Below are 26,954 nucleotides of genomic sequence, written 5' to 3' on the forward strand. Positions count from 1 at the left end.
TAGCTGATTCACTTTGTTATACAGCAGCAACTAACACACCATTGTAAAGCAATTATACTCCAATAAAGATGTTAAAAAAAACAAAACAAACAAACAAAAGAACAGATATGTGTACCAAGTTGTGTAATATTTTGGCACAGATCAGTTTCCCTCAAGAAGAGGACGTCTGTAAGAAGGCTGTTGGATGTGCCAAGATTATTTTCTCAGGCTTGACAATGCTGACAACATTTATTTCCAGTTGAAGGTGGTTCTGCTGGGAACATGTTTCTGGTGGAGCACGCCTGTTGTCAACACTCACTCCCAATTTTATTGGGCAGGAACTAGAAGAAACTACACTGCTCTTATTTTTGGAAAGAACATATGCTTTGGAATCAGGCAGGGTTTTAAACCTGGGCTTAGCCATTTCCTAGATGTGTGACCTTGGGTGTAACCTACCCTCTGTGAGTCTGTTTCCTCAACTGTAACATTTGAAGAAAAAGAATGCATATGTCGATTGTTGTTGTTCTGAGGAGTTCATGAGAGACTACATATAAAATGCTTAGCCAGGTGCCTTAGCAGATAGGGAGGGCTCAGTAATGACATCTTCTATTGCTATTACTACTGCCATTATTAGAAATGGAAGGAACTGAAGCACCAAGTTAGGAAATCCCCTTCCACGGGGGGTGATTTATCAACCTATGCCAGCTGAACACTAATTCTTTGGCTAGCAGGTCAGGCATTAGAGGACTGAAGTTTTCCCGAGTGAAGCCCATAATTCTGGTTTTTGCATGTTATTGCTGTGCTCCCCAGAACAGAGTCTTCAGCTGTCGGCTCTTCTCTCTTTTTACTCGCTCAGCCTTACCATGGGGGCGGGGGTGATCAGTGAACTCAGTGTGGAAGCACTGAAGGTACTGGAGCAGGAAAGTTACACAATGGCCATGTTTTAGGATGAAAAATGTGGTGGCACCACAGAAGATGTGTAAGTGGACAGAGATTTGAAGCAGAGATACTATGTAGGAGTGTGTTGAGTAATCCAGGCATCAGGTGATGAGGGAAAGGAAGGGACTTCTGTGTGGGAAAGGTGAAGATGTTTCAAATGTTCAACAAAAGGAACAGCATATGGTGGACATGAAGGATTAAAGAGGGGGAAGAGTCAAAGATAACGCCAAGGTGTTGGGCCTGGGGAATAGAATAGAATTGATTCTACTGTCAGGGAGTTGGGGAGAGGAAATGTTTTTGACTTTTAGACACGTTGCATTTGGCACATATAAGCAGAATTGTCTGGTAAGCATTCGTGGCACTGACATCCAGAAGGAAGGTTGGGGCTGGAGATGTAGATTTAATGGTCGCCTCTCTGTACCCCGATATGCTATATTCATCACCACCTCTGCTCTTTTGTTCATGCTTTCTCTGCTGCCAGAAATATCCATTTCCTTATCAATTGAAATCCAATTCTCTTTCAAGCCCCAGTTCTTCCCGGAAGCCTTTCCTTAGCACCCTAGCCCCCAATGAACTCTCTTTCCCACAAACTCTAATACTTCCAATAGCACTTACTGCCTGTATCTCTCATGCACTTGGCATTTAAACAAACCATTATCATTAAGTCTTATTTAGCATCACAGTGCAATGGTTACATTGTGGACTGTGGAGCCAGATCGCCTGGATTCAAATCCCAGCTCTACCACTTACTAGCTGTGTGATCTTGGACAGGTCACATCGTTCATATGCCCTAGTTTCTTCATTTGCAAATGGGGATAATAGCACCTACCTCGTAAAGTTGTTGTAGGGATTAAACTAGTTAATACACGTAAAGTGATTAGAATGGTTGCTTGGCACATATGAACTATGTAAGTATTTGTAAATAAAAATTTTTTTTTAATTTATATGCATACTGGTTCCCCAAATAAATCATAAGCTTCTTAGTGACAGGTAATTCATCTTATCATTTCTTTTCCTCATAGCACCTAGCATTACTAGTTACTCCACCAAAAATTTGGGGAATCAGTTGTATTTAAACACAAGTCCTGGGACTTCTCTGGTGGCGCAGTGGTTGAGAATCCGCCTGCCAATGCAGGGGACACGGGTTTGAGCCCTGGTCTGGGAAGATCCCACATGCCGAGGAGCAACTAAGCCCACGCGCCACAACTACTGAGCCTGCGCTCTAGAGCCTGCGAGCCACAACTACTGAAGCCTGCGTGCCCTAGAGAAGCCACCACAATGAGAAGCCCACGCTCTACAACAAAGAGTAGCCCCTGCTCGCCACAACTAGAGAAAAGCCCACGCGCAGCAATGAAGACCCAACGCAGCCAAAGAACACACAAGTCCCCGGCTGCAGCAGGTTGCTAGGACTGCTACTGTAGGGAGATGGGTTAGCACGACCGCATCCCACGCTGTGTGGAGTGCTCGGGGACGGGGGTGGGGGGCTGGCATTTGACTGCTTGCTCCAACCATTTACTAAACGGCTCTCCGATGGCAATGGAAAAGTCGCCTTATATATAGGACAGTTCTTCCACTTAAACTAGACGTAAGCTGTAGTTTTAGAAAGAATCAGAATGGGGGAGGAGGCAAGGGAAGTTTTTCTCTTCCCATAGCTTCGCCAAGGGCACCACTTCCCCTTGGACTGACAGTAGGGGAGCTGATGGAGTGTCTAGGACTGGGCACTGGAAACAAAGGCACTTAATTACTCATGGCTTGCTCTATGCTGCACAAAGAGAATGACAGAGGTACCAGCCCCCTCTCCCAGACTCTCCACATCCCTTGCCTGGAGGTGGGGGAAGGTGGAAGGAAGCAGAGAATCAAGGAACATGCAACAGAGATCGTTTATTCACCACTCTGGAGCTTCTACACCCTGATTTAAGGACAATGCAAGGACCGCCTACCTGGGAGTCAGGAGAGCTGGGCTCTCGTTCTTGAGTACTAAATAGATATCGGGAAGACTGAAAGATTTACTGAACCTCTTTATATCTTAGTTCTCCAATCTAAAAAAACTGGATAATTTTCCTTTCCCAATTTAAGCCATGGTGCTATTATGAGTGACAACTGAGATGACAGGTTTTGAAATATTTTGCGAAGTGCAGAGCATTTACTTCATGTAAAAGATCATTATCTGGAACTTCTCTCAGATGCAGAAGAAGGGTATTGTGCTATCTACTAGTCACATATGGCTAGTGAGCATTTGAAGTGTGGCTAGTCAGAATTGAGATGTGCTGTAAGTGTAAAATACAATCCCATTTCAACAAATGTAAAATATCTCAACAATTTCTTACATTGGTTACATGATGAAATGATAAGATTTCAGATATATTCGGTAAAATAAAATACATTATCAAACTAATTTCACCTGTTTCTTTGAGCTTAACTGTGGCTACTAGAAAATTTAAAATTACATACACGGCTTGCATTTGTGGCTTGCATTATATTTCTATTAGACTGAGCTGGTACATCCAGACAGTCACATTCAGGAAGGTCAGAACATCCACGTCCCTCCATCTTAGGCAGCCCAAAGCAGCGTCTTTGGTTCAGAAGAGGACTCCCGGATACTATTCTCCCATGGGTACCCTCACCTGGCTGTTTTGTGGCCCTTGACCTCCCCCTTCAAAAGCTGTGTATTTTGGTAGAGAAGACATTCATTCTTGGGAGTTTGGGAACAGGGAAGGTTTGACTTTCAGGAGTAGGTGCACATAGGTTGGGGGAAGGAGGGTGGAGAACATCGGGTTGCTACAACAATGACATACTATTGAAGAATAGCAAACTAATTATCACATTACAATCCTCTCAGGTGGGAATTAGCTTCCTTGGAGGCTCCTTTAAAAAAAAAAAAGCAAGAAAAAGAAAAGATTCCTTCCTAGCAACTAGCTGACTTTGTCCTTTTAATTCAATTCAATTCAATTGGGGGGTAGCTGCATAAAGAGAAAAATTAACAAATTAATGGCTAAAATGGAAATAGAGAAAGACACAGAAATGCCTTCCTTTAGTTCTGAAGCCAGGCTTACCTTTGCCCATCAAATGGCAAGTCCTAGGTTAATCAAAAGGGAGCACTGCACAAACTTCCTTCAAACATTCCATAGGAGCCTTCTGGGCTCAGGTTTCATCTGCTTACCACACAATCCCTTGCCCTACTTTAAAGACAAACTTGGCTAATGGGACTTGGATTCTCAGAGTCCGTCAGCTGTGCCCAGTGAGAATGAGAGCTCCTTACAGCAATATTGTATAGACAATCGAATCCTTCCTTAACTCAAGTTTAGGGCTTAGCAACAGACATTCCCTTTGGGGGCAAACTCAATACTGGCAGGAGTAGGGACTGAACTTGAAGGGAATAAAGTAGAAGGACTTTGATTTATTCATGGGCAGAATGGGAAAGAGACAATTTAAGGACTAAGGAACAAAGAATCAAATTATGATGCAAATTACAGACCAAATAGCATCAATTTCCTAAACCTCAAGTCAAACTGAACCCAGATATTAACTGAACCATGAATTGGACCAAATATATATATTTTATATATACATATATATATAATATATATATGTATATAATATATATATATTTGAAAAGCTAGCAAACTTGTTCAAACCAGAATCAAATCTATATATTTTCTAATGAACTAGAAGATCAAAACATTCCTTTAACTGAACCTGAACTGAGTCAATGTTTCATTTGGTTTGAATTCCGGCTAAAGAGGAACATTTTTGGCTTTCGTTTGCCATCAAAGGAAGGTAGTTAAAATTCCCTGGAAATGGCCTATCTTCCACAACCTTTAGTCACTCAGGTTGAATGAAGAAATGTGGCTCCATCCACAAATCTCAGATCTAAGACAGACTGACACAGAATGGAAACAGGGTGGTACTACCATGTACTACAAAAGAACAAATAATTTCAGCCCCACACAATGCCATTATTCTTTGGTTAAATGTATATTAATCTGTATATGTCCCTTGCTAACAGCTCAGAAAACCTTGATACTTTATCGAACAATTCTTTCTTTATGTTTGTAAGGAGAAATTTATGCTAATGCAAAACTATGCATTGTCTATAGCTCACCCTTCTTGTTACCTGATTCTGATTCTGTGGAAGCTATTTTACAACCCTGGAAAATCACTGATAACAATGGAAAATGATTTTTATCTAGACATGCAAATTCTCTCTTATCCAAAATGGAAACCAAGTCTTAGACAAGGTAAGAAACTTGTCCCAAGTCACAAAGCTGGGAAGTGGTATAATTGGGTTTTCCTAGAGAGATGTCTCTCCCTCCTCTTCCATATCCTATCCCCCTACACCTCCCAGCTTGAGATGGTCCTGAGTGAGGAGGGGGTGGAAAAGGGAAAATGGGTATGTGAAATCTAAACCTTACCTAAAGTCCTGTTTGCCTGAGATCAGCTTTGCCCCTGTGCAATGTTCACTGAGTGGATGTCCTAGAGTTGGCCCTAAACTCCCATGGCATGGGCAAGGTCGTGTTACGTGAATCCTTTTACCCTTTGGGGCTGAAATCATGTGGAGGCTCTAATACATCATCTAAGATAAGCTCAAATGTTCCGGAAATTGCCATGAAGGTTGGCTACACTAGAGTTTGACTTCATTTATGTTCATGAACTATCTGAAATGAAGATTTAAATTCTCTCTACGGAGGATACCACTTTAGATTTTTTACTGGTAGGAAACTGGGGCTGCTTGTAATTCTGATATCTGCCAAGTAAGGTCCCATTTTCCTACCTCAAATTGGTTACTTTGTTTATCTTGCGTGTGTGAATACATCCTCATTTCCTTCTTTTAGCAAGGGAGTTCTGAAGGAATAAGAGTAGATCTCGTCTGCCTAAGCCTGGGTTGGGATCTATTATAACTCCTTTCAATTTGACACATATTCATCGAGTCCTAATGCATTCCTTCTCTGTCTCCAACATCTTAGAATCAGTGAAGTGCACACATTTTAGAAGGGAAATTCTGCATGTAGTATGCTGGAGATCAATTATTTGACACATGTTTAAACTGTGTTTAATTACAGGTGGTTGGGTTCATGTGTGCTGGGTAATCCAATTGGATACAGTCTGCAAAGTGAATCGATTTACTTCAAACTGCTGCCACTCCAGCATTTCTAACTAATGGGTTATGTGATGGTTTAAAATTAGGTCCACAAATTCTTTGATATTCCTCCCTTCCAGAAATGGAGCCTGCTTCCCCTCCCCTTGAATGTGGGCTGGCCTTAGTGACTGCTTCTAATGAACAGACTAAAACAGAAGTGACAGTGTGTAGCTTTGGAGAGTAGATCATAAAAGGCACCACATCTTCTTCCTTATTCACCCTCTTGAATTGCTGTCTGGGGGGAAGATCCTGCCAATGGCCATCTTGGAAGTGGATCCTACAGTCCCAGTTGAGCCTTCAGATGACTGCAGCCCCTACTAATACCTTGACCTCAACTACATGAGAGATCCTGAGCTGGACACAACCACCCAGCTAAGCTACCCCAGAATTCCTGATCCACAGAAACTGTGAGATAAAAAATGTTTGCTGTTTTAAGCTACTATGTTTCAGAGTAATTTGTTTTATAGCAAGAGATAAGTAATACAGGTTAGAAATCCCAGAAATAGCCAGTGATACTTCCGAAAAAATGATCAGCTAAGTGGTTATTGCCAGACTTTAGGAACCTTGATCAACTGTTTAAAGTCCATTTTTTTGGCACGGCCCTGCTTAGAACCTGTACAAACAATTTCATTCTCAATCCAAGTGTTAAAATCTAGGTCTTTGTAGTTCGAGCAATATGAATTTGCTTAGATAGATTCACGTGCTGTTCTGTATGCTTAATCAAAATATCACCAAACACATGCATTTTTTATTCCTTCTGCGAATATTACCTACATGCTTACTGGGTCTCTAGTACCATGCTGGGTGAAATAGGTGCTCTTATGCATCTACTCATTCACAAGCATTATTTGAGCATCTCCTAGGACCCAGGTACTGTGCTCAGCACTGAGGATACAGAAATGAACATGACACCTTGCCCTTGAGGGAACCAGCATTTAGTTGAGGAAGTAAATACATACAAGTAAATACATACTTTACGACACAATTGTGGTGAATATTACCCCAGAGATGTGAATAACGTGCTATGATGTTGCAGAGAATGGAACAACTATTTCTATTTGAGGTGTTGAAGGATGAATAGGAGTTTTCAAGCAAAGAAGAGTGGCAGGTTTGAGGGATGGCATTCCAGGTGCGGGAGAACAGGGTATGCAAAGACATGGAAGTATGAAAAGCCTGAGCTGCCTCTTCACAGTTGAGTTCCTTCTGCTTGAGAATAAAGAGATGGCCGGTGATAGGCATGGTAGTGTGAGGCCAGCAGGACCGGATTTTTTTCCAGGCCACGGGCATTTCAAAGCCAATAGGCTGCTCAAGCTGCCTCAAATTGAAGAAGCGATAAAGAGTGCTTTTGCTCTCTGCCCCAAGGCTCTCAGGCTAGAATAATTCTCAGGGTGAACCCTGAGCTTTGGGAGGACAAATGTGTAAATCTTCTGGAGCATATAATTTCTTTACCATGAAGGACTCAAATTGTCTGTGCATGAGTCTACTAAGCTTCTAAACTTGGCCTTCTGTGCCCTTTTGCCTTTTAGATCAGTGCCACTCAAGCTATGGGTGCGAGACCTTGTACCAGAACGTAAACCAGCACGCTGCTTGCCTTTATCAGTAAAATCATGCTATGAAGTAAATGGTTTGCTCAGTGGCATGATTTACATTTGCCACAAGCTCCTAATCTCATCACACACTGATAAATAGTTCATGGGTCAGCAGTGATCCCTAAACCACATTTTTTAGATTGCTCACTATTCACTAAATAAAATCCTATAGGACAAATGTCTTTATTTCCTTTCAGAGCCTGGCCTATACGTCCTTTTCTCCTGTGAGAATGATGCAACTTATTTTGTTTCTCTTTTGGTTTTGACTTCTAAAACATTCAAAGTCAAATTTGAAGCTCAAGGGCATCCACCATGTTGACACTTTGAGGGAGGTGGCTTTTTTTTTTTACCTTCTGTTTTTGATTCTGATTTTCTATCTCAAATTTATGTTTGACTTGATTATTTCATTGACTATGCATTGGCTGGATGACGTTGAGAATGATGGCAATGAACACAACCATGACAAATAGCATTACAACAGGCATGGCAAGTGGGCCAGATTTCTGGTCTGCATCCATTTGAGTAGAATCGGTGTTGTAGCTGTGTCTCCATGACGCCAAACAAGTTGAACTGGTTAGTCTCTGAACTGATAGAATTGGTCTCATGGAGACACAAATGGTGTTCATGAGGAACTCATTCCTCTGCATGCAGAGGGTACTGGCCTCTGTAAATGAAGTCAGCGTGCACAGTTAGGAGAAGAGCACTCACCGTCTTGGTCGTTACCTGAGTCAGCTGGAGACTTGCTCCGGCGCATGGGGCCGGGGCTCTTGGCTGAACTCTTCTGAGGTGTTGGGGATGCCTTTGGGCCAGCTGTGGCTGATGGGTTTCCCTTCATGACTCGGCATTCTGGTGGAAAAGGACACAGACAGCTTAGTAGAGCCGGGGAGAACCAAGACTCAGAATCTTACCAACCTCTGGAAACTGCAATAAGCACCACATACCAAAGCACCTTAGGGCTCTGGACTACAAGGTGGTTCTCACTGTTTGAAGGAACGATGGCTCTGGAGAGGGAGGCATGGCAGAAACTTTCAAAAGTCACCTGGGCTAAGCCAGGTGTTTAAATTCCTGAATCATGGAAACAAGGGAAGGAGTAGAAAAGCATTTCGGGCAGGTAATTCAATAGTCAACTCAATCATTTTTGGATAACCCAGTCATGTCTCAGAATAGCACCTGTTGACATAATTAATTAATTTCCTTGGAGAAGAGATTGACAGCTCAGAGCTTGCAGCCACGCAGATGAAACATTCATGAGTAATTTAAAGGAGGGGGAGGGAGCTATTATTTATTATTCATCGCATGCCATGTATTGTAATAGGCACATTAAGGATGTCATGCCATTTTATAAATAAGCACTACTACCACCACCACCATCTTGCTTTTAGAGAGTTCTTTTCGATTTTCAATACATGTTATCATAATCTGCTATGCTGGTCTAATGAATAAATGGACCAGCAGTGACTATGCCACTCAGAACTTACAGAAAGCTCCTGGGTGTGTAGGAGAGTCTGCCAAATGTTCCTGCTACTTCCCCAACCCCAATCTGACACGTTCAGAGCACCCTTCCTATGCAGGTCACTCAGCATCCCTACAATGGTAATTTGGGGGCACTGATTGTACTAATATATTAGGAGGATTATACTCATTTTGTTGATGAGAATACAAAGAGCTTAAGCCTCTTGCTTAGGGTCACAAAGGAAGAAAACAGCAGAATAAGGATGAGCAGTCAAGTCTCCTGAGTCCCAGTCTAGAGCTCTTTCCACTATACTTTCCCCAACCTCATGTGATCATGCTCAAAGTGGAACCAAACAGCTAGGCACAGGGTTGTCTCTTCACTGGACACCTCCTTGTCACCTTCTACTTAAAGATACATTGAAAATATCAGTTACTCAGAAAGATTAGATCTTTTCTGGTAAATTAAGTTTTTCAGGAAACTGAGTTAAGCAGAAAGCTCATTTTTGTTTGTTTTACTTCTTGTTTTGATGCATAAACTTTAGTGATCACTGTCCAGAGCTGAAGATGTAGAAGATACAAGAAACTGGACACAGCCTGAGATTTGTTTAGTTATTTTATGGTCATTTGCCTCTCCTCAAAGTGAACACAGCAGAAATGCCACCTCCTTCAGGGTCCTTGTCACTTGAGTTGTTTGTAAACTCTGTATTAGTACAACTTGATTTAGTTTTTTTTCCCACACTTTATTCCTCGTTATTGGGAAATATGTTTTGAATGTGTCCTTCCATCAGGATCATACCCTAGTCCTGTGGCTGTGTGAGCTAATTCACCGTGAACTTACACGTGGAGCTTGGACTCAAGCAAAAGGAGATGGGCAGATGTTCACCTCCTTCCTGAAATTAACAATCTTCTAGAATCTTGAGCCACAAATCAGGGGGAATGGGGCAACAAGCCAGAAGGTGGGAAGAGGGTAAACGTTTGACACTAACAACACAGTGGAAAATATTTCTAAAATGGAACCAGCAACATGGGCCAAATAGCTGGAGGATGTTGACTAGAAAAAAAAACATATGCATACAATATTCAAGTTCTGAATCCAAATGTTCCTTCCCGTGGTCTGATTGAGGCTGTCAACCCATGTGACATAATATATGGTTCAAGAAATATGGTCACTATTGGGGCAGGTAGTGAGTTTTATTGAGTCTGGAGGCCAAACATCTGAGATATGCAATCAACTTTCACTTAGAGACCCATGTATCCAACTACACAAGAGAAAGGGACCATGCATGGATGTTTTCCAGGCCATATAAGCCCATGGCAATCCTAAGGGATAGAAGGAGCGAGAACAATGGAACAATAAAATTCAGTGGTTGTCCTTACCATTTTCATCCAGAGAAAAGTCATCCTGAGCATAACGAAATTTTTCAGGACCGCAGGCAATAAACACATCGTCATCACCAAAGAAATCATGGAGACAGGTTACCTACAGAGAAAGAGGAAACATTGAATTGATATTTGATGGTCTTGTGACAATGAACTTCATGCCATATTGGCACGGGAAAAAAGTTTCACATCTGGGCCATCATTTTAGCCCCCAGGGATCTCCTTTTTCTCAAAATACCAGGCTCAGAGTCTGCACCACATCCCCTCGCGAGTAAAGATATACTGAGTGCCATTTTCTTTCCATGTTGCATGTGTGGTATCTTGTTTCCATTTCACCAAGAGTAACTTCAAGACCATGTCCAAATGGAATGTTCCCCTCTGAATAAAAGTCAGCAAGCAGATGACCCTACAAATGTCACCTTTCCTCAGAGCCTCAAAGACAAGAGTGCTGCTAGCCCAAGTCTGGGGGCAGGGGTGTAGGCCAAGGAAGATGAGAAAGACCTTCTGCAACCTGAGATGGACAGACTCTGGCTGACCGAGACATGGAAGTCCCTCTCTATCTTCATGAGTTTTGAAAGAAGGGCACCAGTTTTTAACCGCTTTGGACCCACAAAAATTGGACTTTTTGCTAAAAGTGAACTGAGCACCTGGTAGTAGCCCAGCACACCACTTCTCTCTGAAAAAAAAAAGGAGGGGAAAACCGTCCTAACCACTTAAAATTTAATCAAGAGCAATGGGTCCCTGTAGGCTTGAGGGTCTGCTGGAAAAGTCGTGCTCCCAGGACCCTTCCTGCCCTCTAGTGCCCTATGCATTGCGGTTTCTCCACAACAGAGAGACAGTCGTCCTCAACTCCTTTTCTGCACAAAGAAATGAGGGTCCCTGGGAAAGTATGCTGCTCCCTGCAGCCTCCCCACTTCTCAGCTTTCCTAATTACATTTGATAATTAGTCCAGCACACCAGGGAAAGCCCAGGAGAAACCATAGAGTCAAAACATTCTTATCCCAATCCTTAGCTTGAAAGTGTTCAAAGCTTCTAATTGTTCTAAGCTACCCATTCAAGCTGCTAGTAATGACTTTCCAAGGGCACCGTGCTCACAAACTAACAACTGCTTGCTGGGTGCAGAGATCAATATGTTACATTTGAAAAATGTTTGTATTAATAACATCATCACCCACCCAGGGTCTATTCAATCCCTGTTGCCCCAGCCAAGATGACTGCAAGCCTTACACAAAGCAAGAGATGCTTAAACATTATCCGCATTGTCTCAGCCTCCCAATCACCCAAAGGATGCCAAGGGAAGAGAGGGAGACTTGGAGGGCTGCTGGGTTCGCCCTTATTAAGCCTCTTCCCAGCCCTGGGTCCTGACCTGATCAAATGGGCCACCATCCTTCTTCAGCCCACTCGTCCTCACCCATTCATTCCCCAATCATGTAATAACAAACAGAGCTACCACTAACTGAATGCTTACTCTGAACACGCACTCTGCTAAGTACTTCCAAATCTGTCGTCCCATTTTACTCTCACAACAATTCCTAGAGGTTGGCATTATTGTCATCGCTATTTTACAGATGAGAAAACTGAGGTCCAGAGACAATAAGTAAATTACTCAGGTGGAAAGCGACGAAGCCAAATAAGTGCAGATCGATGTGACGCCAAAGCCTGTGCTTTTAGCCACTCAGTAATACAAAGCACTTACATATGGTTCAGGCACTGGGGAGACAAAGATGAGTAAGACTCAGGCCATGACTTCATGGAGCTCATAATCTGATGGAATGAGATACACTGAAACAGAACATTTCAATATCATGTCATGAGTGCTAGGAGTATCTGCAGGTGCCTTGGGAGCTATTTAGTACCACCTCCAAGTGACCCAGTCACTAATTGGCATGTTAGCTCAATAAGCAGCCTGCATATTGCCCTGGTACTGGATCCAACGATAGAGGCTACATACATGGCTTTGAACCCTTCTGCAGATGCCCACTGACATCTTGGACCAATACAATTTGGAGCCCCTAACTATGATACATTGTGTGCCTCTGAATTGTTTATCCCTTGCCACCTCTTGACCCTGAAGATCTCTGCCATGCTCTGTGTTTGAGGTTGCCCCTGACTCTGACTGGCTTCATTTAGTTTTGGTCATGAGTGAGGGAAGCCCCTCCCTTGGGCATCCCTCCAACCTGCCTGTATTTTCATGAATACTCACCTAGTCCTTCCCATTAAATCACAGCTCTCCTGAACGTAAAGACCAAGTTTATCGCTCCCTATGTATCTTCCCATGGTTCCTGGTACAGCACTTAATCGCATAGTGAGAATTTAGCCAGGGCTGTTTTTGCCTCAACTGAATGTAAAGAAAATAAGAAGGAGGCTTTGTAAGGCTATACAAAGGCAGAAAAGTAGAAACAAGAAAGAAGAAATCAACAGTGGCAGACAATAGGACCTAGCATTCAAAGGTTTTGAAAGGTAACACAAATATATAAAATTAGGAATAAGAAAGGAGCAGTGACTGTGAATTCAGAAGTTATTATTTGCATAACTATGACAATTAGTTTAAAAACAGATGAAATGGATCATTTTTAAAGGAAAACATAAATAAAGAAATTAGCTCAAAAAGAAACAGAAAATCTCAACCAACTACTGGTCATAAAAGGAATTTAGTAAATACTTCAAACAGCAACCCTTCCCCCAAAGGTACCAGACCATTAATTTTGGAGGTATTTGTGGAAATCACTTCCCAAGAAAAAAACCCAAAAGCTCAAAAGCAGCCATCGCAGCGACATGCCATGCTATCCTATTGTAGGACAACAAAGCCTTCACAGATTGCTCTGGGGGTTGCTGTTACAATGACCCACCCTCCTCCAACTCCAAGCCTCTCTGCCCCCGCCCAGGCTTTGGGAAAAGCCTTTGGATAACCCCTTCTCTGGGGAGCTTCTAAGAAAGGCAAAGCCCCTATGCTTCTGACAAATTCACAGTGGTGTGGCTGGCTTCAAACACATTCATTTTGCAATCCAGCTGTTCAGCATCAGGTTTCTTGTGTGATCCCACCCCACATTTTACTGGTTCCCAAATGTAGACAAATTCATATTGTGCATGTGGATACCCAGATTTCCCAAATGCCTTGGATACTGAGACACAGCAGCCCTCCCCTGCTTTGTTACAGAGCTGGGAAAATAGAAAGCCCTCCATCTTAAATATGAGGAACCCAAAACACAGAATGTCAAAGTGGCTGAAGGATACACAGATGGATCATGGCACAGTTGAGACTAGCACTCGGGTGTCCTGATTCAATTCAGGACAAAACAATTCAATTGCCTGAGAGAACGTGCCTTCCTAATCCCTGATTTCAAAGGCTTGTATACAGCTTAGGCAGGAGAGTCACCTTTTGTCCTCATCAATGCCTGATACACATTAGAACATTTTACTGGACTCAAAAAAGATAACATCTTTATGGATCACATTTTAAATCTATGGATGAGAAAACTCCTATTCGTTACCGTAACTGGTAACTGAGTATGCAGTAGAGAAGGAGGACAAGGAGGAGGGGAAGGAGGAGGAAAGGAAGAAAGAGGAAGGAGGAAAAGAAAGAGAAGAATGGAGTGTAAGACATAATTTCCAAATGAAACTCACACTCACATCTGCTTTTGAAAATTCCATTCAGTTAACATGATACAAAATCCACCTTAGGTTACGTTGCAGACATATAATTTTGCAAACCTTTTTTTTTTTTTTTTTTTTTTGTGGTATGCGGGCCTCCCTCTGCTGCGGCCTCTCCCGTTGCGGAGCACAGGCTCCGGACGCGCAGGCCCAGCGGCCATGGCTCACGGGCCCAGCCGCTCCGCGGCATGTGGGATCCTCCCAGACCGGGACGCGAACGTTTCCCCTGCATCGGCAGGCGGACGCGCAACCACTGCGCCACCAGGGAAGCCCGTAAACCATTTTTTTTGTGGTAAAATTTCTGTCATGAGGTGGCAACGAAAGTGGTAAAAATAATAATCATTATGATACCACTTACAGCATCCAGAGATCAAGGGTCTTGCTGACATCAGCTTTTGTTTGAAACACACTTGGGTATTTAAGTCAGAGGAGAGAACACAAAAGCATGACACCCGTCTTTGTAATTAATCAACCGCCAGCACAAAATCAATAAAGTCAATCAACTCACGTGAACACTGAACCATTTACTCAATGTTCTTCCTTTAAAAAAAAAAAAAAAACAGCATGAGTTGGGGGAAGGGAAGCTAACTTGGTTATGCATTAGCGCAAACAATAGATTATATGGACCATCCAGTGGCTTAAATGTCAAAGTACAAATGGGGAAACAGAGACAACAGATCACTGTGTGTGGCAGTCCATTAGCTGCAAATGGCAAATTCACTCTGTGATTTGATTTAAGCTTGATTAGATTCTCCATCCACATATTACAGATGCTGGCAGTGAGTTCTCACACGTGTCTGCTGCTGGTAGATTCTACATTTCACTATCTGACTGTTCAGAAAGAAATGTAAGTAAGGTCTTGCTTGTATATCTACGAGACTCACTTCCAACGTGCAACATATTTTCATTGAAAGTTCAATTCCACTAATATTCATTCATAAAACACTTGCTATGGCAAAGGAACTATGTGAGAGATACAGAAATGTACAGAAAAAGGCCCGTCTTCCGAGTTGACAGCATAATAAGGAGTCAGAACCTCACAAATAATTGGAATACAAGGCATACTGTTTTTAGCACCATTACAGAGGCACAAAAAGCAAGAGGCGCACAGGCGACAGAGAGAAGAATTCTAATCATGAGAACTGGGGAAGGCTGCACAGAGAAGATGACACAAAGTCTGACTCTTGAAGGGTGTGTGGGATATAGGTTGATGGAGACAGGAGTAAAAGGGATTCCAGGTAACTGCATAAATAAAGGAAAGGAAGCAGGAACGTGCCTTTTTCTTAATAGCCCTGGAAGAAGAACGGCATCTTGTTGACTATGGTCACAGAGATTCTAACTCTCTATAGCACAACCACCCGGACCCATCTGCCAGCCTTTTGCACAGACAAAACATACAGTTGTCTACTGGTGGAATTCAGGGTGAAGGGAAGGGCAGAGAGTGTCTATGGGGAGAGGAGTGGCCCCAGGGGCGCAGAAGAGGGAACTTTGTGGCAAGAAAGACAAACCACACTGATTTCCCCGTCTTGCCAACAGTGTGCCCTGCCCATAGTGTGGCTGGTAAGCTTTGCAAAATGAGTTAATGAAAGATTCAGTTAACATTACGGATGAGGCTTTTTCTAAAAGTTACTGCTACTCTCATTCTGGAACATTTCCTGTCTGCCTGCCCTGGATGGGCTCCAGTCACAGGCTGGCGCAGGGTTGGTGTGGTGAGCGGAGACAATGTTTCTTATCTCTAGACTCCTATATTCAACTACCTGCTTGACAGCTCCATTTGGTTATCTGACAGGCATCCCAGATTTAATATGCCCCGAACCAACCTCTTACTGCCCCCTCTCCAAATCCCACTTCAACTTTCCTCATCTCAGTCACTGGTACCACAATTCCGCCAGCTGCCCAAACCAGAAATCTGGGAGTCATTTTTTTTTTTTTTTTTTACTAGAAGTCACATTTTATCTTGCCCATTGTCACCCTCCTAGTCCAAGTCCACCCCTACACATACACTCACACTCTTCTGCACACTGTAGTCACAGTAGTATTGTACTTTATAATTTCAATCAGGCATATCACTCTTCCACTAAACACACTCCAAAGCCTGTTAGCCAGAGGCAGAATAAAATCCACTTTCTAGCTTGGCTGTATATTGTCCAATCTCTTATGCCACATATACTAGCTAGCTCCAGTCACACTGGCCTTCTTTCTGCTTCTCAAACACATTAAGACCTTTCGTGCTTCAGAACCTCACTCTTGCAGCTCCCTCTACACAGAAAGCACTCTTCCCAGAGTCACAGGTCTAGCTGCATCTTCACCATCAAATCTTCACCACGTACTGGGGGACGACCCTGGTGGTCCAGTGGGTAGAACTCCGTGCCTCCACTGCTGGGGCCCCAGGTTCAATTCCTGGTCAGGAAACTAAGATCCCGTAAGCTGCACGGCGTGGCCAAAACCAAAAACCCCAGAACAACAACAGCAACAAAAATAAAATAAAGTACCACATACTGTATTTAAGTCTGAGCAACCCTCAATTTACATGCCATTGTTGCTTAGAATTTCAGATCTTTTACTTAACCCCACAAATTAGTCATTATTATTTTAATTATTTTATATAGTTAATATCATTTAAGTTTATCTACATATATATTTACCAGTCTATTTGATCACCATTTCTCATTACACCACTTCTCTGGGGTCATTTGAAAATTAGGAACGTGTTTGACCTTCCCACTCTATCTTCCATATCTCAGTCTCACCTTCATATTTTCCATCTTCTTATCTCTTAGGGCTACATTCTGGAAAATATCTTCAAATCTGCCACTTTGCTCTTTCTTTCTTCAGATGTATTGCATTTGCTGTTTAACCCACTCAAAGAGCTTCGAATTTCAATAATAATAATTTTGACTTTTAGAAATTCTATTTCATTGTTTTACCCAAATTTGCCTGGTCATAGCTGATAGTCTCTTTTTCTTATTCCATTTTGGTTACATGTTTTGTTTATTTAAATAATCCATATTAAGTTATTTTAGGTCCTTATCTGATCGTTGTAATATCTTATGCCCTTGAGAATCCAAATCCGTTGTTCCTGCTAACTCTCCCTCATGGTGACTTGTTTCCTTTTGTGTTTGATAATTTTTAAAATTATGAGCTCATATTTGATTAAATTAAATCTTTGGGAATCCTGAGGGGTCTAGGCTGGGGATGCTTTTCTCTGAAAAAGACATGAATTTATTTCTGCCAGGTGCCAGGGGACACCAACAATATGGGGGCAGCACCTTTTTTCAGCTATGGTTTCCCTTGTGACATGAGCAGTATGAATCTGAATTTCCGGACCTGTGTCAGAGCAAGCTTTGGGCTGCAAATTCTCAAGAGGATACTTGGGGCAGCACCAGCCACAGCAGCAGTAACGGTAGTACTCTTGTTTATTTTGTTTCCTACCTGGAGTCATGACAGAGACAAACAAGTTTACAGGTAGGTTTTTGCTATATCCCCTTTTAAGGGTCCTGGCTTAATGCGGAGGTTGCAGCTTCAGGTCCCTCACTTTTCAAGGACCTTGTGTCAACTGAAAAAAAACACCCAAAACCCTGCACAACATAAAAAGCTTGAGTCAAGTTTATTAAGTATCTTACTGAGGACTATAGCCCAGGAGACAGCCTCTCAGACAGCTCTGAGAAATTGTTTTCAAGAGGTAATGGGGGGGGGGTTAGTATATATGTGATTTTGGTGAGGGAGGTACGTGCAACTAAGCACACATGTCGGTAGAAGGTTGTTGCTAGTCACGAGGAACAGATAGATACCTTAGTTAATGGTTTTAGTGCTTTTCTAAGTATAGAAAGATGCAAGAATCCAGTTTCATAAAAAAAAAATTCTACTGAAAAATATCTATCTGAAGGCCTGTTCTGCCAGTTTTCCCAGAGCACTGAGTACCTCATTCTTGATCTCCATCATGAACTCCTTTCAGGGTGGGTTGAAGGTCAGCGACTGAAGTGGCTAATGACTCAATCCTTGTAGAGCCAGATGATGAGTGACATTCTTTAGTTGGCACTTGCATGTCCTGCACTTCTGATAATATCCAAAGCACCGGGCTCCAATGATGGGTTTTGCCCTCAGGGAAGCTCAGGCCTTTACGTACTGCCTGCTGATAGAGTTTCAACTCTGGTCCCTTTCTCTCTCCTGCCTTTCTTTTCCGGAAGCTTAGAAAAACATTTAAAAATGTTTGTTGCAGGTTCCTCAAAACACTAAACACAGAATTACATATAACTGGGTCCCTGGACCCAATTTTAACATGTGAGGGTGTGTGTATGTGTGAAGTGGTTTCTCCACACCTCTAATAAGCAAAGCTTGGATACCAGCAGGGTGTCCTACAATTCAACTCAATTCTGACACTATCTATCTGGAGATAGCATCAGATTCCACGGGTTAAGGGTTCAGTCCTACAAGACTGCCCCCCACCCTTTAGAGATCAGTCACAAGCCTAGGTTGTTGTTACCTGTACTTCTGACCAACTGGCTATAGATCAGAGGTTAAATTTCTTCCAATTGGAGTAAACAGAGCAGACTTTTTCGGGATCCTCTAATGTTGGGGAACCAGCAGGAGGACACTTTGACCCCATCAATGTCTAACCCCATTTCTTAATAACCATCTAAAGATTTCCACCTTGCTGGGACAACTCTTCCGTCTCCGTTTACTCTTCATTTCGCTCCTATTGATATTTGCTTTATTCACCTTATTTCTCATAACCATTTCAACATTTCCACCTTGTTGGGAAGAGTCCCGTGACTCTGCCCTCAGCCCCTCCTTATTCCCTTGTTAATTAACCTAATGCTTTTATTAGCATCTGTAAGACCCCTGAGGGGAAGCTGAGGCAGCAAATTCCAGAACACTTCCAGAACTGTTTTTTATGTTTTACAACATTAAGATTATAAGGGGTGCCCATGTGAAAGTGCCCTGGATAACAGGCATATTCAGCAGGTGAATATTCCGATCATCACAAAGCCAGTACCACATGGCTTGCATACAAGCATCAGCTGCTTCATTTGGGGTGTTCCACTTGACATTCATAAGGGGAGACAGACAGCCCCTCTTTACAGGGTAAACAGACCTTACAGTGGCGTTTATCCAGCCCACCATGCTGGCTGCTCCCTCGGGAATAAGCTGCTTTGTGTCTGGATCACATATAGCCATCTGTGATTCTTTCATAGTGCCCTGTGGGGCCTGCATCAACCCAAACATGCTCTTCCACCAAAACCAAAGACAAAGACACAGCTTCTAAATTAGTCACTCTCACAATCCGTTTTGGTAAAGGTTCTCCAGGAAGCTGGTGATACTGATCCACAAAATGAAACTCCTTGATACCACACTCCCTGGTTTCAGTAGTTTCTTGGTTTTGCCCTCTTCCCATGCTAACTTCTTGGTAACCAGAGGTCTTAAAGGTACTTTTTGTGTTGTCCCTGCACAATTTTTACCTTGGCGGGGGGTGGGAGGAGGCAGCTGAAGTTCTGAGTCACTGACATCTGCTTTTGCTCTAGCATCAAAATCTGACACACTATTCTCTTTTAGTTTATCTATTATAGATCACAATACCCAAGGGAGTGAATATTTTGCCTCGTTCTTATCAGTTTACATTTCCTTATGCATTCAGTGAATTAACTCCCCAGGAGTTGGAGCCATTGCTAAATTCCACTGGTAACTTTTACCTTTAGGAAGTTATTGCAGCATAACTGCTGCTTCATACTGTAGGTGACCATGTGGCCACACAAGAATCAAAGGTTCATCATTCTCCTATCCTTTCATCCTTTCTCTTCCAAACCACAAGTTTCTGTGAGCCAGGGCTGTTCTAGCAAATCCCACTTCATTGACACCAGTCGTCAATTCCACTGTGTGTGTGTGTGTGTGTGTGTCTGTGTCTGTGTGTGTGTGTGTGTGTGTTCACGGGGAGGATCCCCACACCAACAAACAGTTCTTGGACACCAGCTGGATGTCCTACAATTCAAGTCTGACACTATCTACCCAGACATAGCGTCAGATCCCACAGGTTAAGGGCTCAGTCCCACAAGACTGCCCCCAGCTCCTCCATTTCAGATGCCAGTCACAAGTCCAGGTTCTCACCTGTACTTCTGACTGTTGGGTTATAAATCAGAGGCTCCCAAGACCTCTTCCTTAAGTTTGATTAATTTGCTAGAGTGGCTCCCAGAACTCAAGAAAACCATTTACTCACTAGATTACTGGTTTCTTATAAAAGGATATAACTCAGGAACAGCTAGATGGAAGAGATGCTTAGGGCAAGGTATGGGGAAAGGGCACGGAGTGTCCATGCTTTCTCTGAGTCAATCTCCCTTGCTCTCCACGTGTTCACCAACCTGGAAGTTCTCCAAACCCTCTCCTTTGGGTTATGGAAGTTTGATTATATAGGCATGATTAATTAAATCATTGGCCATTGGTGATCCATTCAATCTCCAGCCCCTCTCCCCTCCCAAGAGGTCTGGGTGTAGAACTGAAAATTCTAACCCTTTAATCACACGGTTGATTCTCCTGGCAACCAGCCCCCATCCTCAGGTGCTTTCCAAAAGTTACTTCATTGACATAATAGAAACCCCTTTATAGCTCTCATCACTTAGAAAATTCCAAGGGTTTCTGGAGTTCTTTTGCCAGAAATAGGGACAAAGACCAAATATCTATTTCTTATTATAAATCACAATATCACACCTAAAGACCCAGCAATTCTACTTCTAGGTATATATACCAAAAACTTGAAAGTAGTGACTCAAATAGATACCTGTGTGCAATGTCCATTACGGCATTATTTGCAAGAGCCAAAAGGTAGAAACAATCCAAGTATCCACCAACAGATGAATGTATAAACAAAATGTGGTATATACATACGAGTCACATTGTATTAATGTATTCATACAATTCAACCACAAAAAGAATGCAGTTCTGGGCTTTCCTGGTGGCGCAGTGGTTGAGAGTCCGTCTGCCGATGCAGGGGACGCGGGTTCGTGCCCCGGTCCAGGAAGATCCCACATGCTGCAGAGCGGCTGGGCCCGTGAGCCACGGCCGCTGAGCCTGCGCGTCCGGAGCCTGTGCTCCGCAACGGGAGAGGCCACAACAGTGAGAGACCCATGTACCGCAAAAAAAAAAAAAAAAAAAAAAAAAAAAAGAATGCAGTTCTGATACATGTAAATTGGACCTTGAAAACATTATGCTAAATGAAATCAACTAGACACAAAAGGACAAATATTATAGGATTCTACTTATGTGAGATATCTAGAATAGACAACATCATTGAGATACAAAGTAGACTAGAGGTTACCAGAGTCTAGGAGAAAGGGGACTGGGGAGTTACTGTTTAAAGATTACAGAGTTTCTATGTAGGACGATGAAAAAATTCTTGAACTGGGTAGTAGTGATGGTTGAACAACATTGCGAAGGTAATTAATGCCACTGAATTGCACACATGAAATGGTTAAAATGACAAATTTTTTGTAATATACATTTTACCATAATCAAAAACATTAATAATGTAATATACGCAAAACCATTGAATTATACTCTAAATGGATGAATTTATATTATGTACATTATATCAATATATCAATAAAGCTGTTTAAAAAAGGGAAATGTAAAGAAAAATTTTGCTATAATTTATCCAGGATATAGTTGTATTGTAGCAGGAAGACTTTTTAGAAAACTTAGTCTGCCATATTGCAGAAGCAGAAGTCAAATTTCACCTATTCAGTGAGGTCTTCCTTATCTCCCAATCTAAGCTAGAACCACCACCACCACCATATAAGGTCCAAGAGAGTAGAACCCTCATCTGTTTTGTTCACCATTGTATCTCCACTAAGTCTAAAAAGTCAAATATTTTAAAAATATTATTATCACCAGTAATAACAAGAGTCGGAAGAGTCTAAGAACCATAATAATTAAAACTGTTTCATAATTAAGGATATTACAGTATAATAAGATTATTCTAGACCACTAGTGATCATTGTCTACTGTACCACATATTAGAGAAAGTCGTAAGAGATAAAGATTGACTTGTTTACTCAATTCTAGATCTATTTGTTTTCTAATTATACGCATTGAAAAACACGTCCACCCCTCCCCAACTAAAGACCATTTCTTTAAGCACCTAAGTTACCCTATGGGTTTTGTCCTTTCTCTTTCTTTCATCCATCAGGGCATGCATTTCTTGAAGGCACTGACCGTGATTTGCCTCATGGTACCTTAGGAAACAGTGTTGACTGGCTGATGGTGCAGGGAGGGATTGATATTCTCTTCCCACTATCTTGCGCCACCCTCTGGAAATTCTCTGCCCCTCTGCAAGCTAGTTTATTCCTATGGCAAGTCATGTTGAGGCTGACTCCCTCTGATCTCCAGCACTAGATCTGATTGGATCTCTCTTCTTCTTTTTCTGGTGAAGAGTGACTAGTCCTTAGAAGCTCTTCTCATAGGTTTCTAGGAAATAAAGTATCATGTGAAACTCCAGGAATAAATCACATTTCTGTCAACTGATTCCTTCCACTGGCCTTAGACTCAAAGCCAGTGGTGACTTTTCTTCCCACTTCATTCTAGAATTTCCCCCAGAAAACCCAGTTAGACTGAAATCTAGGCAGCCATATCTCAGCTGGGCTATTGTCCCTCAAGGTTATTCTTTTCAACTTTTAAAATAATTTTTCTTTGAGTGGTGAAAGGACATAATAACCCCACATAGCTTTTGTTGTTTTGGATTTGTCAAGTGACCTCACCTCCATTACGTCATTCGGTTCATTAGCCCCATGTTTTATTAATGAAGCATGAAAGCTCATCAAGATTAAGTGACTTGTAGAAGATCACATTGCTAGTTAGTTACAGAGCTGATACTGGAATTCCAGACTGCTTTTATTCTGCCACACCGGGTACCTAAGCTATACGGCAAAGGTACTCATTTCCTACGTGGGGAGACCGAGGTAAGGAAATACAGTAGGGGACTCTGGGTAGTATGAAAATACCTGTGACCTGGGAAAGAGGGCCAGAGAAGGGAAGATGGGAAGGAATAAGACTTTTTACCCTATTTTACCAGGAGCTAGTGTGATTTAATAACCTGAGCAAGGCTGTGCCAGCTCCCCTGGAAGCCTGGCAACCCCTCAGTGCTCCAGGGTGTTTTTTCCTTAGCTTTTCTTTGCCATTTTCCGAGAGTCTCTGTGTTAGCTCCCACTGGGGGCCTCACAGGGATGAGAACAGCTGCAGAGGCGCTGGAGTTGGACTGCTGAGTCCATGCCCAGGACCGACACCTGCCCCTCCACAGGGCCCTGGGGACAAGTTGGCTCAGAGAAACAGGGACGAGACAGAACTCCATTCATCAGAGAGAACTGGGGTGGAAAAACCCTGCCTGATCCCTTGGCACCACTAAGCTCTATGGTTGGCCCCGAGCCCCACGCAGCTCCAGATTCTGTTTGGTAGGGTCAGTTAAAAGAAGCAAGTGTGCTTATAGGGCCCAATGCAGTTATCAATTGCATTTAACAATTATCTGGTATCTACTGTGCACAAAGTATAGTGGGAGTATGGCTTTGGAATTCAGTATTGGAAGGAAAGGTTTGTTTTACAAAACGGGGGGAGTTCACCTCTACCTTGGTTCTAGGTTACACCCTGCCATTGACTTACTGTGAAATCTTGGATAAGTTGCTTTCTCTCTGGGCCTCAGTTTCCTCTGCTGTAAGGTGAGGATGCTGTTCTAGAGCCATTTGAGGTCTAGGTCTCTTTTGTGTTACAAGCCCTTTTGAGAATTTGATGAAAGCTATGGATTTTCTTCCCAGAAAAATGCATATGTGCACACAGATAGCTAATTTTGCATATAATATAGGGAGTTTAAGGATTTCCCTAAAGCCCATCTATAGATCTTAAGTTTAGAACCTCTGAACTAGTTGATTTCTGAGGTATCTTCTAGCTCTGACAGTCTATAAAACATTCCAGGTTGGACACGGTTAATAAGCAGAGACACCAGGGCCAGAATGCTGGCAGCTGTCATGGAATCCCAGAGGCTTAACTGTACCCCCCTTCCCAGGCTTCCTGAGACTCCAGTCCAAGGGAAGCAAAAGGATGTAAGCTCATTCTCTGCAAACTTAGTCCAAAGGAAGCAAAGGGGTACAAACTGATTTACAGCAAACCAGAGACTGGAGTGTGCATCAGACAGTTGCCTCCCAGGTTGCTGGAATTTAGCAAGGATACGAACTTCGTGAGGGACAGTAGGCACGAGAGTCACGGCCTCTAAATGTTCCTCAATGGTTGGTTGCAGATAGGACAAAGAGAATGGACTGTCCAATTGATAAGGAACACACAGCTTGATTATAGATGTTCAGAGGTGGTGACTCAGGAGATAATTCTCAACATGATTGGACAGAATACTAATGGCCATAAACCTACTGCATTTCCTTACAGAATGTGCCCTCCTTTACAAGTATATATTTTACTACAATAGAAACGTCAGGGGAGAAGAAAAGGAAGAGATTTGGTAGGTATATCAGTCAGGGTGCTAGTAAAAAACACATGACATACTCAGAGTAGATAAATTGAGTAAAGTTTAACAAAGGCAACTGATTACAAAAGTATGGGCAGTATATAAAGAAACCATAAGAAATGCTGAAGTATCCCAGGACTTCTAATAATGGGGTCCATTACCACCCTTACACCTGAAAGAGAGAGGAGAGGTAGCAGATACCAGAAACCAGAGGGAGGAGAGAACATGAAAATTATACGAAGAGAGCTTCCCGATAGGAGCTGTGACCTTCAGTGAAGGGATGTCCAGCATCCTTGCAGGCAGGGTACCAGGGAATAAATAGCCTAACCTCACTCCTCTCCTCCCTGCCAGTGCTTCCCTTTGGCCAAACACAACCGGAATCCTGAAGACAAGGTAGCCTGTTGATATGGGTCAGCCTCCAAGGGCACAGAGCAGGGTGGAATAGGGTAGAAAGTAGATAGTAGATCTGGAGAGGAAGGCCTAGAGAGTAGGTCTGTCGCTGCAGGCAAGAGAAAGGAACTGTTGTTATAGCCTTGACTATGACATCTATCCAGTGGATATTGTGACACTTGGGTAAGAATAATTGAAGAGGCGTGACTACAATTAAGCAATAATATTAATATCATTTTGCATTTGTAAAAGCTTTTACATGTTTCATGCTGCTTTCACCCCATTGTATCTTTTGAACCATATACTTACCATGGAGACAAACAGGTAGTTCTATTTTACACATGAGGAAACTGAGGTTCAGCCAAGGTAAGGTGATTTACAAGATCAAATTTCTATAAAGAGGGAAAGAGACTAGAACTTGGGTTTGGACTCCTGGTCCAAGGCCATTTCCACTATATTCTGTTGCTTTTCCTATATCATGTTTCAGTCCACAGAACTGTTCTGACAGGCCTTCAGACGACTCCTACTTCTGACAGACATGCAAAGCCACCACAAGAACAGCAATGAGGAAAAAGAGTACACAGACTTCTTCCTCATGTTTTTAAGAAAGGTGGTAAGAAAAGAGGCTGAGGTGGAAGATAGATAAGCGGGTACAATATCCTTTCCAAGTATTTCCCAGAGCGGAGGTTCTTAGGCCCAGTTCCTGCCAGTTCCTGGCCTCTGGGTATCCCACCTCATCAGCTATACACTTGCATTGTGAAGGATATGGTTGAATGAAAGTAGGAAAGGAACGGAAATGAAGAAATTGAAGTTCAAGATAAAAAGAAAACAGAAACTTAACAGGTCTTTTAGAACTCAACTGCAAAAAGTAAAAAGTATTTTCACATTTGTCCCAAGAATGAAAACCATGAGGAGATCTACCCTTCAGTTTGCAATTAAGTAGGATTTACGGAAAATTCCAAGGGTTCACTATTCTTAGGAACTGCAATAGTGCCTAATGGGAGAGGTGAGCCAGGCACTAGATGTGAAAGAACATTTGGGAAGGATGGGATTACCTTCCCAACAGATGCTTATACCTGCTACCTTAGATTTCCTGCTCCAAAAATAATTCAGAAGTCTGTGGACCCTAGAAGGCTTGAGACCAATAAGCTTTCACAATCCATAGCTTCTAGAGCAGTGGTTCTCAACCCCGGGGCCATTTTACCTCTCCCTAACTCCCCAAGGGACACTGAACATTATCTGGAAGCACTTTTGGTTGTGACAACTTGGATGGGTGCTACTGACATCTAGTGGGTAGAGGCCAGAGATGCTGCTAAATATTCTGCAATGCGCAGAACAGCGCCACACAACAAAGAACTAACTCTGGACCAAAATGTCAATAGTACCAGAGGGTTGAGAAACCGTGCTCTAGGACATTTCTCGACTGTCAAGATAGCACCTTTGCTGTGACCACCACTCTCCCCTCCCGACCTGTAAAGATGGCTTTCTTACTCCCACCTATGGATCTCAGGCTGGCCACTCCCTAGAATCAGCTCCATTTTAGCAGGCTTCTGGGCGAAAGCAGACTTCTATCTCATTTTCTAAGGCAGTATTGTTGTTGTTACTATTGTCCATTGCTATTTAGTTTTTGACCCTTGGCCTTGCTTTAACCCCAGAAAGAAGCTTATTTCCTAATTCCTAACTGCTTTTTTAGTTAATGACTCACAGCCTGCCTAGACCTCTGGTTTTTGCAAAGTCCTTGGCTTTTCCAGTCCTGGCATCCATCCCAGGCTCTGAGGTCCAGCTTCATCCATGGTTTCAGTACAACACTGACTTACTCATTCCATTCTGGGACACCAAATAGGGTTTGGACTGGTAATTACACTAGATCTGCTGCCTCTTGAATCTGTGTGAGAAGGTTGCCAGCCCCAGGAAGGAAAGGACTCAATAAACTATCAGCCGATAC

At 42.6% G+C, this 26,954-nt stretch overlaps 1 protein-coding gene across 1 annotated transcript in view; it reads right to left on the reverse strand.

Annotated features, from left to right (window-relative positions):
• The window catches only part of DCX (doublecortin), a 111,590-nt gene that overhangs the window by 20,620 nt on the left and 64,016 nt on the right, over nucleotides 1-26,954 (reverse strand). Inside the window, exons 3-4 of the mRNA XM_028482750.2 lie at nucleotides 10,474-10,576; nucleotides 8,353-8,490 (exon numbers count right to left, since the gene is read on the reverse strand). Of these exons, the coding sequence (XP_028338551.1) occupies nucleotides 8,353-8,490; nucleotides 10,474-10,576 (241 nt within the window). The remainder of the gene's footprint in view (nucleotides 1-8,352; nucleotides 8,491-10,473; nucleotides 10,577-26,954) is intronic.

Source organism: Physeter macrocephalus, chromosome 21 (genome assembly GCF_002837175.3).
Source record: "Physeter macrocephalus isolate SW-GA chromosome 21, ASM283717v5, whole genome shotgun sequence".
NCBI lineage: Eukaryota > Metazoa > Chordata > Mammalia > Artiodactyla > Physeteridae > Physeter > Physeter macrocephalus.